General features: G+C 39.8%; 1 protein-coding gene across 3 annotated transcripts in view; it reads left to right on the top strand.

Annotated features, from left to right (window-relative positions):
* TSHZ3 (teashirt zinc finger homeobox 3) overlaps nt 1–16114 on the top strand; it is a 65294-nt gene extending 49180 nt beyond the window's left edge. For all 3 annotated transcript variants that reach the window (XM_085071966.1, XM_085071965.1, XM_085071964.1), the window contains one exon: nt 11330–16114. In XM_085071966.1, coding sequence (XP_084928092.1) covers nt 11330–14529 — 3200 coding nt within the window. In that variant the 3' untranslated portion in view covers nt 14530–16114. The remainder of the gene's footprint in view (nt 1–11329) is intronic.
* Nucleotides 16115–16477: the final 363 nt, after the last annotated feature.

Raw genomic sequence — 16477 nt, 5'->3', positions numbered from 1 at the left:
TATTCTGATACAGCATTAAGGATTTCACTACTGAAATGTGTTTAATGTAAATATGCTGTCAGATACCCTTCAAGTAATTGACAAGAGCAGATGATTAGCAGTGTTCTCAATAGTGTTTTTGCATAATCTTACATTTTGACAGAACTCCTCAGCTGCTTTTTATTGTCAGTGCTCTGCAATCAGTAATACTTTTTCCTTGACATTTACTTTGTCATTATAAATCTTGTAAGTGGTCATTTAACTTGTTCAGTATGCATGTAAGAATATCATTACTAACACGTTTGAAAAATGTCTTCCTGTTGAGGAACTATTGTGAAAGTAAACTTAAAAAAACCCTAAATGAAGTAGGTAGATGAGTGACTTTATGAAATAAATACCTGTCTGTGAGCATCTTCATGCACATTTCAAGGATGATTTTAAAATCTCCCTCTTACTGAGCATTCACTCTTAAGCCATCAAATTCAACGTACTTGTTGGATTTTTTAAATCTGTTATTTTTTTATTTTAATACTATTGTTCAGTTATGATCATTTACATCTGACTGACCAAAATTAAATTCTTATGATCCATAAGCATTCATAATTACATACTGCATGTAACATTAATAGTCAATATAATAAACCTTCATCTTTATTGAAGCATCTCTTGTTTCTACAGCAGTTCTTTAATCTATCTCAATAGATTTCTAGTGTACAGCTCATATAGATTTGGTCAGTGACAAGGGTTAGAGTAGTCTTGTAGAACATTTACTTGTAGCTGTGAAAAGCCCACATTCATCAGAGGATTAGGTCGATCAGATTGTACCAGGATCAATGGAAGGACTGTGTGATCCCTCTTAGGCTGTAATGTGTTCACCTTCTTTGGAGAGAATTCACATACACACACATTTCTCTGTCTTAAAGCCATTTATCTCAGAATGTCAAATTGCAATAATTAACCATTATTGATCTTAAATTCAATTAACTTCATTAACACAGGTCATGATGAGGGTGCTGGTAAGGGAAAGGCTCTTGACAAGTGTCTTTTCTTATATGACATTGAATGTTCACAATCATGGCTATAAACTATTCATACTGTGCCACAGGAACATCTTTTAAAAATGACAGGAGTTTGGTTGGTGGCTCTGAAGCGACATTTTAATCCCCTCCCCCTCGTCTCCTAGTTCTCAGGGTTTTCCAGCAAATTTTGCATTCAGGAATCAGTGAACCATTTGTTTCTAGCACATTATCTTAGTGTGGCATTACAGCAAACCCCACCTATTCAAATACCCTTCTGTTCAATAGGTAGTGGCAGATAGAGACTCATTTACAGCAGTGTATATTAGTATAGTTAGCAAATGAGTGAAATGAATATTCAGTGCTTCTTTTTGCTCTACGTACAAAACGATGTGGGGCCATCTTGTAGAGGTAATCCTTAGAATCTCTGCTTGCTTCAACTCCTGAGATTCATATTGCAGTCAATAGTTGTTTTTCTTAAATGAGGGCTGAATAGCAGCTGTGAAAGAGCACAAAGCTTTGTTGGCCCACACTGAGCTCCTTTCTTAATAGAGGAACTTCATTATAAGCACAAGTTCACAATAGCTGAAATTGTGATTGAAATCATTTGGATTTCTACTATACCATTCATACAAATGTATAGAGTTTATTGTAAGGAGGCACTGCAGCCAAAATAGCTATTGAAAGTACTGTAGAAAGGGCTTCAATGGGAGATGCAAGTTTGCAACAAAATGAAGGATCAGGCTGAAGGTCTTTTGGTGCATTTTGAATTTCTTTAAGTAGTCATGATTATTTACAAATAAATCACCAAGTAGAATGACTCACTGTAATGCATTGAAGCATTTTAGGTGAAAACTTGTTTTTTAAAAATTTCACAGCGAGGGTGGCAGCTCCAGAGATGTGTGTTAATATTAGTACAGCTAAACACAAATACAACACCAAATTCTAGTTACTGTAAAACTTGTAAGATGTGGACAAATTAGGAGCAACCAAATATGTGGGAAGATTAAAAAAAGTAAGATGCAAGATTTTTTCTTGGGGTAAAAAACAGGCTAAACCATAATCAGAAAACTGAGAAATGTGCATAAAGAGAAATGACAACATCAGTTTTGTTCAGCAACAGATTTCTGTGACAATTAAATGGTCATTTTGTCACTACATTTGCTATTTCCACTCCACTATACAAAGCATTTACTGAGAAGAGGCAGGGCAGAAGCAGAATGGTTTGATTACTGCATTTGAAGAAACTGAAGTTCCCTTACAACATCTGTTTGCTCAGTGAAGGATTATAATAATTATGAGCTATTAGAGCCATATTGAGAACTTCTATGCTCATGGCTGCATATCCCAGAATTGGCTGTGAATCTTGTATTACTTTGTGGAATGCCCTGTGTGCTTTTCAGTGATTAAAAGATGCCACCCAAATGGCTGGTATCAAGCAGAGATTGTGTCACTCTGTGTTTCGGTACCAATTCATACTGAGAATTTGGCTGCTTCTTGCCAGTATGTTGACAGTGACTTTTAACTAAAAAAGAAAACAACTCCCAAAAACAAACATTTTTTTTTTAAATTTTGAAGATTCTGGTAAATACTTTTGTCGATTTGAGGAATTAGTAATTTTGTGCCTAGAAAAATTCTGCAGAGTTCAAAGAACAATTAGGGTCAAGTGTAACATAAAGCTTTTTCTCTCCTGATGAACTCCTGTTTCCCACTGTCACGTATGCATCCATGGAGTGGGAATCTCTGTAGTACTTCACACCAAGCAACTGCCTTGGAAACCAAGGAAAAGCTACTTTTGTCTAACTTAAGAGTGGATCAAATTTATTCATGTTGAATAATTTATATGGCAAATATAGGTGGGGGTTTTTCCTGTTAATAATGCACTTGGTCATTGAATTTGTGAAGCATACGTGAAATTTTTGAGACTCTAGGGCTGCTTGTGAACCCCATGGACAGTGAGGAACTTCGTGCTCCTTGGAATGGTGTTCATTTGTAACTCTAGTGGACTTGGAGGAAAGGCAGCCTTTCCCTGGGAAGGTGGAGGAGGAGGGTGCTGCAGGAGGGTACTGCAGGAAGGTTGATGAAATGGGAGCACAAGACCCTGGACTGAATCAATCCAAGGAGCAGTTGAGAATTCCCAGTGGGTGCTCCCAGTCCCTGCTGCTCATTTGCCTACTTGGTGTGGTCCTAATGGTGCTTATGAAATGCTGGTAATGTAGTGATGGGGAGGCCAAGGTGGTTTTTTCCTCCTTTTTCGGCAGGATCAGCCAGAAATTCCAGGAATATGCCCATAGAGGTTGCTCAAACCTCTACTCCCCCAGAGTGCAAAGGGGGAAGAGGATGGATTCCACAAAATACCATAACAAGGAAGGTCCTTCTGTCATTATGGCAGCCCATAATGTTTCTCAGCCCTTCCACTGGGTTACTGTCGCCCTGCCTTGCTTCTGCTAACCAACTATGGGCACTCACAGTGGAACATGAACAGTTACCCAGCTGTGGTGCTTTTGGCAGTCAGTTGTATTGTGTGTATGTGTGTGACTGCAAATTTGGGTCAAAACGCTTAAAAATCTATTCTGCCTGGCCAGACAGTCTCTGAGCCCTTATTCTTGTGAAGTTTCTCATAAGCATGTCATTCACTCCTGACTGTACATACATACATAAGAAAGTCCCTTTAAAAATCTATATGATCCTGTTAATTATGCATGGGAGTAACTTGGACTTTGGGTCTCAACCATCTCAATAATTTTTTAATGTTTGGATCCATTCTTGTCCAAAACCTCTTGTAGAAGGTGGCAGATGGACTCTTGAAGTGAGACAGATTTCAGTCTAGTCCTTGTGCAGCCCTGCCCATAGGAGAGCACTCTGCAGTGTGATGGGATCAGGTGCTCTTCTCCCCATCAGAATAAAGAGGTGTTACATTTCAGGGGTGGGTAATTGGAGCAGGTTTTAGGAAACCCCAGCTCAGCATGTTGAATTCGGGGAGTTTAAGCCCCAGGGAGGAATCCAGGCAGGGTGTAGTTTTGGAGGAGGGAGGCATGATCCATCATGCTCCATCTGCAGCGCAGTTCTGGCAGACGAGGTGTCACAGTGTCCCTGAGTCCTGCTGGCTGCTGGGAGCAGAGAGCTCTTAGCAGGAGAGTTGTGACAATACTTCAGAAACCTTCTCTGTTTTCCCCACTGTGAAAAGAAGTTTGCTGGCAGTCTGCAGGTTCAGCATTCACTGGATCCCAGCAGCTTGGCTCAGAGGAGATCTGTAACCACAGGTTCTGGGTTGTGCTTAGTCCATGCACCTGTGGGTATTTTACTGGGTGAAATAATTGTTTCAGCTTAAAACTGGCAGGTATTTTCAATTATACACATATATTGTATACACATAAACACACTGTGAAGAAACACAGGAACAGAATACAAACGTAAGTTATCTTCTCATGTTTTGTGTAAATAGCTGAATTATATATATTAACCTAAAGGAGTAGCAGGCTCCTTTTCTTCTTGTCTAGCACCAGACAATTAACTTCTAACTTCTTCGCAGGTTTTCAGCTGTAAACTGTGGATAAGAATGTTTCTTCTGTAGGGCTGATGTGGAAAACAAAGCACTCATTGAAGCTCTTGAACATCTCAGTTAAGTGATGCTGTCCAACAGTGCCAAGTTGTTTCTAAGCCATCATTTCATATTAGGGTATCCTGTTTTTTCAGGTGTATGTTTACTGAAGGAGATACTACATAAATGTGATGGTTGCACTCTGTCATTTAAGAAACATCTAAATAGTATTTGGTTTCAGAAAAACCAATGCCTCCCTTATCAGAATTAGTAGCAATTTTGGAATGTTTTCTCTGTTCATTTGTGAGTGGCCTGATTGACAGATTTCTTGTGGCAATTTAAAGTGAATAGGAGACCTGAGTCCTGTACCTTCCTTAAAGTACACAAAACCCAGGGGAGTTTGGAATGCAGTGATATGAGGAAAAGGTGCCTGATGTAGAATTGCTTTGTTCTGTGCTTATGTGGCCCACACTTTAATGACATATAAAATAATTCCTTGTTATCATCTCTTCACTGTGTGTTCTTGCCCATGTAATTCTCATCTCTTAGCACTTACAGTTGATTTGGCCTCTCTGAAGTCTCTCCAACTGTAATACCAGTCCAGGATGCTGAATCAGAGCAGCTGGCTAGCTTCCTCTGGCCTATTTCTGAGCTCTCTGTGGCAGACAGCTGCAGTATTTTCATCAAGGAACAAACAAAGTTCACTTCAAAGTTTTTAGTGCCTAATGATAGCCACCCATTAGATTGGCATCCTATGTCACATCCATCCACACCACTTCCCTGTGACTCAATACCACAGTCTCACTGGCTTGAAAAGGCTGCAGATTTACCAACATACAAAAAATCCAGCTAAACAAGCATTAATCATGCACATCACATCAAATTAACATGTTCAAAATTAATATTCTTGACCTTGCCAGTGGGCAGAATAATCCGTCTTGCACAGGCTCTCGCTCCGGTGCGAGGTACCAGGGACTTGAGCCGACGTGCGAGAGAAGTGCTGACCTCTTCACTTGGAAATAACATTTCTCTCCCATAATAGACAGTCTTGCCTCTATGAAACAGAACCTTTGACCTTTCTAACAGGAATAATGTCCCTGTCAAGGTGCTGGGTAATCAGTATTGCCATGCCCGCTTAGAGACTGTTGTCATTTGCCACTCTTGTAAACAGGGCAGTCACTGCTGCCTCCCATCCTGACTGCCTAATGAGGAATATGCGAGATCTCTGCCAAGGAGTGAAGTCTCAAATACAATTTCAGTTACATGGGAATTATCAGTTAGTCTCAGTATAGAAATAGCTCATGTTGTGGGTGAAATGTTTGCCTTTCTTGCTGTAAGTGGAAGGCCTGTGGAGTGGGAGTTTTCTAACAGACTAATATAACTCTTTTATATGCCTTCATTTGCATTAGGTCTTTGATTGACTCCATCCACCGAGCTAGTTTTCTCTTGCCTCTGCTCATTAATTTTGTGAATAAGGTTCACTGGCACAGTCAGATCATCTCCATGCTGCTGTTCCTCTGTTGTCTTTCTCTGCACTGGTGTTGGGACTGAGCCACCTCTTAACTCCAAGTGGTACCACCAGAACTGGGGACTCTGAGGTTTTTTCAAAGATTACTGAAATCTTAAAAAAATATCCTGTTAATTTCTCAGGTGGTTGGTGTCTGATTTAAAACAGAATGGGACAGGTATTTAGGAAAAGGCTGTGCACTGCCAGCAGCAGTGGCAGTGACAGGAAACACCTCTTGTGCTGTGCCATGGAATGGGGAATGAGGGTCGTGGTGCCGAGGGAGTTTCTCTGGCAGAGTCCTATTCACTGCTCCACTTCATGGTACAATATGATCCTTTTTCCCTGTTCCTTTTTTATTGGAATATAATATTGATTCTGTAACCATTGGGAGCATTCCTGCTCCTGATCCTGTTCTGCTGTTGTCTTTTTTCAAGTGTGGAATGTATATGGGCTCAGATTCTCTAAGGATTGAGAAGCTTTTTTCCCAATGAACCCAAAATCAGATGGCTTGGGAGATGACCCTCAGTGTTACTTGATGGCTTTGATTGATGCATAATAAAGACAATCTAATTTTTTTAAAATAAAAAGCTGTTTGGTTAAAGCAGAAATATTTCCAAGGAACTGAGTGGTTTTGATAAACTTTTGCAGTTGAGCATTTTTCATGTGAGAAGAATATTGGAATGTTTTGTTCCTTTTTCAAGCAAACAGCATATACACTAGTTTAAATATACCCCCCGTGAGCTAATTAAAACAAAAGAAAAATTTTTGGCAAGAAAAAGCATAATTAAAACAAGAAATTTCAAAAGTATTGAAATGAAATATTTGGATACATCCAAGCCAAAATACATGGTCTCAGTTGCATTTTTCAGGAAAGAAGGGGAAAACTGTACATATAACTGGGTTTTGGAGACCAGTAAAATACTCCTTTAATGCTGTGGTCTTGTATTTCCAAACAAACTCTGGGAGGTGTGTGTCCAGCCATGTCACTGGGGGGATGTTGCCATGGGGGGATGCCAACCATGTGATGTTTTTGCCGAGGAGGAGCTCTGGCAGTCAGGGGTGAAAGCAGTATCTGTGGTGCTGGTGAGCTCAGGACATCAGCAGGCACAGCTGCTTTGGCTCCACAGGGATTTCCTGTGCCTCTGGAGACTGAGTGGGCTGGTGACACCTCTGTGCTCTGTGCAGTAGGTCCCTGGTGTCTGTGCACAGCCAGGTATATGAGTTTATTACTGTCTGTGCAATATGTAGATCATTTTGGACAGTGATGGATCGCAATTTATTTCCACTGGCAAAGAAATGATCCATAGCTCAGTTATGAAGGTAATTCCCTCTTGTGTGGAAATGAATTGCATTATACCACAGCTTACTGTTATGTATTGATATCAAATGTGTTAATTTCATTGTTACCTAGCACTTTAGTTAATAATTATAACAAATATTAATGAGGGAACTGTCTGTTCTCAACCTCTCAGTGGTTGTACCTGCAAGATGTTTCTGAACCCCTTTGATACCTCCTCTTCTCTAGAAACTGAGGGCCACACCAGGCAACAGCTTCCCACTTTTTGTCAAATGCTGTGTCACAGTGACACCAGTGCTCAACTTGCAGGCAATTTCCTGTGGGTTATGGTGCCCTTTGAGATGTAAACTAAACCCTTTTTTGAGAGCTGTGATTTTTTTTTTCCATCTTTTTCTCTGGAAAAACAAAACCCAGAAGTGCCTAATTTCTTTCATTTCCACTCTTATTAACTTCTGGCACTAGAATTGCCTTTAAAGTTGTTTCTTTTCCCCTCAGACTTTGCTGTTGAGGCATTGAAGAACAGTGTTAGAGATGCCTTACTGTTCAAACATTTATTCTACACTTGAAAAATATCAAACTACAACTCTTTTTGTCTTTTTTTCCCCTTTATTTCCTTTTGTTTTTTTACATAACAAGAGGGTAATGGCTAAGTAAGGATGGGCTGGAGACAGTGCTTCTTATAGACAGTCTGTCCTCTAGGCAGTGAATCTCAGTGGAAAACCTTTTTACCATCTCCTGATTTTAGTCTCTCCTTTCACAGTCTCTTTGCTTTTCCTGTAGGTACCTTACCAGATAAGAAATTTCTCTGCCATGGACCTCCTTGTCCGTATTTCTGTGAAGCTGTTACCTTCATCTGTGCTCATACAGACCATTTCTTGCCCCTGAACAAGGTGTGGCGAGGCAGGGACACCTTCCACCAGACCAGGTTTCATCCCTTCCCTCCTTGGTGCAGGGGAAGGAGCAGAAGGAGCCTTTGGAGCTGTCAGTTTGTCGAAGTTGCAGATTGCTGGGTTAAATTCCACACTGTCGCTTGTGCCTCATTTCCTGCATTTCTGGATCAAAGACTGATGTCACAAGTTGGCTTCACAACTTGAGCTCAGGAAGGGGAACAGCTATAGAGGAGGCAGCTCCTGGTTAACACGCAAATATGCTTGATAGTTGGTGAAAAGGGCAAAGAAAGCATGAAAGGTAAATAGATTTACATTTAAATGAGCCGCATGCTGGAGGTTTTCCCTAATGTAAAAGTCACTCTCTAAAAAAGCTGTGAATGTGACAAGTCTTTCAGTTCAAACAAAAATCATAAGACTTCAGCAGTAAGAGAAATAAAAATGTAAAGAATAACACACTAATTAAGGACTTGGTTCTGTGCCCTCTGTTTGTGTTGGGAGCAGTTGGTCCCAGGAGGGCTTTCCATGGTGTGCAGGGATGGAGCCCTGGGATTTGGGATGGCATGTGGTTGTAGGAATGGGTGGCACACACTGAGACTGGTGCTCAATAGCCAGAGAAAACCCAACGCAGGTACACTCAGAGTGCCCTGGTGTGCCACCCCAGCCTGCAGCTGTCAGTGAGGTCTTTTTAAGGCAGGCAATGTGGTGATAACTTTGCATGTTCTTTACTTCGTGAAAAGGAAATCATTACACAGCTTGAAAATAGAGGCAAAGAAGAATCATAAAAGAAAATGTTTCCACAAGGTGGAATAGGAAAAGGGTACATTTGCTTCCAAATCAGATGTTTCGTGGCATGATTCCTTCCTTCCTTCCTTCCTTCCTTCCTTCCTTCCTTCCTTCCTTCCTTCCTTCCTTCCTTCCTTCCTTCCTTCCTTCCTTCCTTCCTTCCATCCATCCTTCCATCCTTCCATCCTTCCATCCTTCCATCCTTCTCCTCATCAGCAGGATTTGGTGTGGTTGAGAGAGAGGCAGTTAACAGTCAGTTGTGTGCACATTCAGTCGTTCTACGAAATTTTTCAGTTTTAGAAAGTAATTTGAACTGCTGGGGTCTCCTTTGCTAAAGTTCTGAAAATCCACCCTTTTAGATTCTGTGTAGTGGTTTTGTTGCAAGTATTTGCAGGACAGATGCTGACCCTTACTGCAAATTTCTGTTGTGTCTGTGATATACATAAAACAATACTTTTCAAAATATTTTGAAAAATCATAGAATAGAGCAAAACAGCACAGCTCTATTTCATTAGAGTGATATACTTGCTTATAAAGTCTGCTCTTTGTATTAGCACTTTGAAGCATCTTATGATAAAGTTTTTTAACATAATTCTTTCAAACTATGTCCTCCCAAACGTTAAAAACAGGACCCTTGCTGCTTGAATTTTCTGCATTTAATTTATCTGAACTGAGATATTTAATCATCATTATGTGTTCCTCTTATGTGATGTGTTTGTGCTTTCAAAGGTTTAACTTGTGTTCTGAAGATCAGATTATAACTTTACATGCTTGGAGGAAGATTCGCTACCATTCATCCATGTGAAAGAACAGTAGTGAATATTTTGTATTACCTAACTGAACGAAGAAATACTCCATGTGAAACTAAAAGCCTGATTTCATTGTCACTTTAACAGTTGTTTTGTCTCTTGTGGTTTTCTGATAACATTTAAACATATTTTCCCTGGAAAGAAGTTTGTGTGTGTGAAACCTACTGTAGTGTTCTACATTCTTCGGTCTGTTGGTTAAAGTAGGGATTTTTGGGGGTGTAAACTGCTATCTTCTCTGCACTATTGCCTGAAGAAACAAGTTATAGATTGTTCAAGATACAAATACCTACACTTTCCAGATGTGTTGCAGAGAAGGTCAAATGTCAGGTGTCTTTAACCACAGAGTGTGCTGAAAATCTGATTTTCTTTTTTTTCAGTTTATAATTATCTTTGTGAGAGACTTTAAATTCCACTGAAGAGAGTCATATTCTATTTTTGCTTTCCTGCAATTTAATGCATTATATAGAAATAGATAATTTTGATTGGTTAATGATCCCTTTTTTAATGTTTCCATAGTTTTCTTGCCTAAAGGAAAAACTTAGGTAGACTTAGTATCTGTAGAACAGAAGCACAGAAGCACCGTGGAAAAAAAATGTTTGCTGTCAGTTGCCAACTGTCCTGTTCAAGAAAAGTATCTTAGATTTACATCACCAGTTGCATTACTTGAGGGGAAAAAAAGACAGGATCCCTGTTGGGTGTCCGTGTAGCTTATGCTGAGTAAATATTGACAAAGTAGTCTAAAGAGCAAACACTTTGACATTTGTAAGGTCCACTGGAAGGTCTTGTATATATTTATACAGCAAGAATGAGTACAGCATACCAATTTTGTTGAACTAACTCCTGCCATAATCCTGCATGGGCTTTCTTGTTGAGCAAGTTGTGTTTAAATGGGAATGGGACATTTGCTACACCCCAAAAGAATATAATCAAATTGCTCTGAATGAGTTGTTTCCAAAGGTTACATCACCTGCTCTTAACCATCTCCTCTAAAATGTGACACTTCTTATAGTGATAGCTTAAAAAAATCCAATTTTTAGAATTTATTCTATCTGGGGATTTTTTTACTTTGTAGAAATTCTTGATGTTTGTTGTGTTCTATATTTATAAAAGATTGAGTTTCAAAACTGTAATGAGCAAAAAATGCTTGCTTAATTTAAATTGTGAATCTGTCTGTTAAGAAACGCATTAGGGGTAGGAGAAGCATAAGACATATTAATTGACAGACAGGAACTGCTGTCTCTGAGGTTGATACAAGTAATTTATTACTTTAGAAATGAATGCCACCTCCAGAATGTGCTTCATTAATTTCAAATTTAGTTTTAATTTCAAGCTGTTGCCCCTTGAGAAGAATAAGGTGGCAAATTATGTTTGAAGAGCAGATTTTTTTTCTTGCTCTGAAGAAACACTAAATTTTAACTGTTTAATTTTACAAATAAGTACACTTCTTTGGCTAAAGCAAAAGTATGAGGAGCAGAAACTAACTTGTATTTTCTTCTCTTCATAATAGCCTATGTTTCAGACGAACTAAAAGCAGCAGCGCTGGTGGAAGAAGATGTGGAACCTGATGAAAATGCAGTTGATGGGGAGCCTTCAGCAAAATATGCATGTCCAGAAAAAGACTTCAGTAAGAACTGCCAAAGCTACCAAAACTCTCCAGCAGCGGAGTTCTCCAGCCATGAAATGGACAGTGAGTCCCACATCAGTGAGACAAGTGACCGCATGGCAGACTTTGAGAGCAGCTCCATTAAAAATGAGGAAGAGAGCAAGGAGGTTTCCATACCACTGGAAGACTCAACCGTGTCTGATAGCTTAGAACAAATGAAAGCTGTGTATAATAACTTCCTCTCCAATTCCTACTGGTCCAATCTCAATCTGAACCTTCACCAGCCAATTTCAGAAAAAAACAACGGTAGCAGCAGCAGTAGCAGCAGCAGCAGCAGCAGTTGTGGAAGTGGCAGCTTTGACTGGCACCAGACTGCGATGGCCAAAACACTGCAGCAAGTTTCTCAGAGCAGAATTCTGCCTGAACCGAGCCTTTTTAGCACAGTGCAGCTGTACAGACAGAGCAGTAAGCTCTATGGCTCCATATTTACTGGGGCCAGTAAATTCCGCTGTAAAGACTGCAGTGCTGCCTACGATACTTTAGTAGAATTAACAGTGCACATGAATGAAACGGGACATTATCGAGATGACAACCATGAAACAGATAACAATAACCCCAAAAGATGGTCCAAACCTCGCAAACGTTCTTTGCTTGAGATGGAAGGGAAAGAAGATGCCCAGAAAGTGCTAAAGTGTATGTACTGTGGTCATTCATTTGAATCTCTTCAGGATTTGAGTGTTCATATGATCAAAACAAAACACTACCAAAAAGTGCCTCTGAAGGAGCCTGTTACACCTGTAGCAGCAAAAATTATCCCAGCTACTAGAAAGAAAGCATCACTGGAGCTTGAACTTCCAAGTTCTCCAGACTCCACGGGTGGGACGCCAAAAGCAACAATCTCAGACACTAACGATGCACTTCAAAAGAATTCCAATCCCTACATTACGCCAAATAACCGCTACGGTCACCAGAACGGTGCCAGCTATGCCTGGCACTTTGAAGCGAGGAAATCTCAAATTCTGAAGTGCATGGAGTGTGGAAGTTCACACGACACCCTGCAGGAGCTCACGGCTCACATGATGGTGACGGGGCATTTTATTAAAGTCACTAACTCCGCCATGAAAAAAGGGAAACCAATTATAGAAGCCCCAGCCACACCGACAATAACGTCCTTAGTAGATGAGAAGGTCCAGTCTGTGCCACTAGCAGCCACCACCTTTACATCTCCTTCCAACACGCCTTCTAGTGTTTCCCCTAAATTAAATGTTGAGATTAAAAAAGAAGTAGATAAGGAAAGAGTCATTGCTGATGACAAAATGAAAGACAAAGAGAAGTCAAGTGAAGATGAGGAGAAGTATGATATCTCCTCAAAATACCACTACTTGACTGAAAATGACCTAGAAGAAAGCCCTAAGGGGGGATTAGATATACTGAAGTCTTTAGAGAACACGGTTACATCAGCTATAAACAAAGCCCAGAATGGCACACCGAGCTGGGGTGGCTACCCCAGCATTCATGCTGCCTACCAGCTGCCTAATATGATGAAACTGTCATTGGGCTCATCTGGGAAGAGTACACCATTAAAACCTATGTTTGGAAACAATGAACTAGTATCACCAACTAAAAACCAGCCCTTGGTGTCTCCACCAAGCAGTCAGACATCACCTGTGCCAAAAACAAACTTTCATGCCATGGAAGAATTGGTAAAGAAGGTCACTGAGAAGGTAGCTAAGGTGGAGGAGAAGATGAAAGAGCCCGAAGGAAAGCTCTCTCCACTGAAGCGTGCGACGCCTTCGCCATGCAGCAGTGAAGTCAGTGAACCCCTTAAGATGGAGCCCTCCAATGATGGTGGCTTTAAAAGCCAGCAGAACAGCCCTGTTCCTCAGAGAGATGGTTGCAAGGACAGTCCAAGTGTAGAACCTGTGGAAAACGGGAAAGAGCCTGTGAAGTCCATTGTAGGTTCTTTAAGTAGCAGCACAGCCATCATCACTGATCACCCTCCCGAACAGCCATTTGTAAATCCATTAAGTGCACTGCAATCTGTCATGAATATTCACCTTGGGAAGGCAGCAAAGCCATCTTTGCCCGCTCTGGATCCAATGAGCATGCTTTTTAAAATGAGCAACAGTTTGGCAGAAAAGGCTGCAGTGGCCACCCCACCTCTACAGTCCAAAAAATCAGACCACTTAGACCGTTATTTTTATCATGTCAACAATGACCAACCCATAGATTTGACGAAAGGCAAGAGTGACAAAAGCTGCTCTTTGGGTTCAGCGCTTTTGTCATCCACATCGACATCTTCTGCATCTTCTTCATCTACAGTGACAACAGCAAAGACATCTGCAGTCGTGTCATTCATGTCAAACTCGCCGCTACGCGAGAATGCCTTGTCAGATATATCTGATATGCTGAAGAACCTGACAGAAAGTCACACATCAAAATCTTCCACACCTTCCAGCATATCTGAGAAATCTGACATTGATGGTACCACAATAGAGGAACCAGAAGAGAGTACACCAGCTCAGAAAAGGAAGGGACGTCAGTCTAACTGGAACCCTCAGCACTTGCTCATATTGCAGGCCCAGTTTGCAGCCAGTTTACGGCAGACTTCAGAGGGGAAATACATCATGTCAGACTTGAGCCCTCAAGAAAGAATGCACATTTCCAGGTTTACGGGACTCTCAATGACCACAATTAGCCACTGGCTGGCCAATGTGAAATACCAGCTCCGAAGGACGGGGGGAACTAAGTTCCTTAAAAATTTGGACACTGGGCACCCAGTGTTCTTTTGTAATGACTGTGCTTCACAGATCAGAACTCCTTCAACTTATATCAGTCATCTTGAATCGCATCTGGGTTTCAGGTTAAGAGACTTGTCCAAACTGTCCAGTGAACAGATTAACAATCAGATAGCACAAGCAAAGTCACCATCTGAAAAACTGGTGACGTCCTCTCCAGAGGAAGATATCGGAACTTCTTATCAGTGCAAACTTTGTAACAGGACTTTTGCAAGCAAGCATGCTGTTAAACTTCATCTTAGTAAAACACATGGGAAGTCACCAGAGGATCATCTTCTGTATGTTTCGGAGTTAGAGAAGCAGTAGCATTTGCTTTTGATTAAAATAACTGTAATTTGCTTTGAGGAAAACTGTCAAAGACGCCTTAAAGCTACTGTTTAGTTCTTGGCACATGTTCTTATTTTAACTCCAGAGTCGCTCTGGGCTGAACTGTTTTGTATAACTGTACAGTGTTTAAATAGAGGTGCATAATCAGCTGTTGTTACTGGTAAAATATGAAGGTTAAAATGCAGTGGTAAGTGTTTGGAACTTTGTGTAAATTGGATTTAGTTGCTGTGCATCCCTCTGATGCATCAAGCTGCATGCATTAACAGACAGTTTAATTAAGCATTTATAACTAATTCTGGTGCACTTTTTCATGTGACCTAAGTGTGCTGGTATTTCTCACCCTATAATCTTTAGCCCTCTGAGTACTTTGAAGCACTTTTGCATTAATTTGGTAAAAATGTAAGGATATGCTTTTTTTTTTAGACCCTTACTAGCTTAGTTCTGATTACTAATATGAACCTCCATTTATGCAGAGGTGTCTCACACCTTGAAATTTAAAAATATAATTTTCACATTGAAACATACATGTATATATTGTATAGATTTCAAAATCTCATATGGAAAATGTGATTGTGGTTAATGCCATTTTCTTTTTTTTTCAGCATTTTTAGCAGCAGTGGGTTTATACCTGATAAGCCCCAGGTATAAACTGTACCTATATATAGTGTATATTTCATTTTTTTAGATCTAATGGTTTTTCCTTTAACAATCAAACATTGTAAATTATGTGATAAAAGATACCACAGATAGCATTTATAAAGTATTCAGAAACATTATTCTTAAAGCAAAGTATGTTTTGCTTTGTTTTGCTATACAGTACATCTATATTAAGAGAGGTTCATGTTTAAATTATACATATTTATTAGTGTTGCTATCATTTGTTTGGTTTGTTTTTGTTTTTGTTTCTTTTTTTTTTAAACTGTCTGAAGAAACAGAAGCCACGGACTGCATTCCTGGCATGCATTCTAACTGTTTTGCACAACATGACTTTTAAAGGTATTTATTAGTAAAAAAAAAAAAAAATAAAAAGAGAAAATTCAAAATAAACTCAGTGCTCAAAGGGTTAAATCTATTTGAAAAACTTGTACTGTATTTCCTAAACATTGATAAAGCCTTTAAAATGTTTGTACTGTAATACTTTGCTTAAAAAGTTATGAGGCATTCTGTGATATAACCTCTTTTACTTATTTATAAGCGCTCTTGGTTGTTATTTCCTATTGTAGAATGCCTTTTTATTTCAATTGGTAACTTTCTGTTTTGTTCTGCCTAATTATTCTCCCAAGATTCCATACTGCAGCTTTATCTTTAGGCATATGAAAGGTAACCCGTGGTTACCAGCACACTAAGTGATTCTGTTCGTCTCCATTTTTGGCAGTTAATTTGCAGAAGTAACTGACAGCTGACACCATATGAGAATCTATGTATAAAATATTGGCATGTAAACAGCACAGACACTGTAATGCACTCTGTGCCCTGTTTTGTTGTTGACAATGAAGCACCATTATATGACTCTTCATATAACCTTTTTTTCTACAGCAGCATTAAAATTGTCTTTTTGCTATAATTTTGTGTTGCGTTCACAATTATGTCTGAAATGTGCTACGACTAACGAGCACATTAAAATTAAATTGTATGCTATCTGTTTATGACTGAAGCTTGAGTAGGTTTCTTCATCTGCCAGGTGCTGGCAGTCAAAAGCTGCACATAAATCACTGGAGTTTTAGTGAACTTTAGCATTTAAAGAGCAGGGTAGCACTTATTCAAAGGCTGCATTAACAGAGTTTTTTCCCCCCAGAAGAGATAAATGAGCATTATAACTCCCTTTTAAGCATCAGGTAAGGCTGGCTGTGGAGAGGGGGTTTATCAGCAGTGCATGGCAAAGCAAATAGGTGTTTTGCTGTGAGTTCAGACCCAGGCAGGCACCGCT

This window comes from Lichenostomus cassidix, chromosome 11, assembly GCF_008360975.1.
Source record: "Lichenostomus cassidix isolate B80296 chromosome 11, HeHo_3.0, whole genome shotgun sequence".
NCBI lineage: Eukaryota > Metazoa > Chordata > Aves > Passeriformes > Meliphagidae > Lichenostomus > Lichenostomus cassidix.
This window is presented reverse-complemented; position numbering and strand designations above follow the sequence as displayed.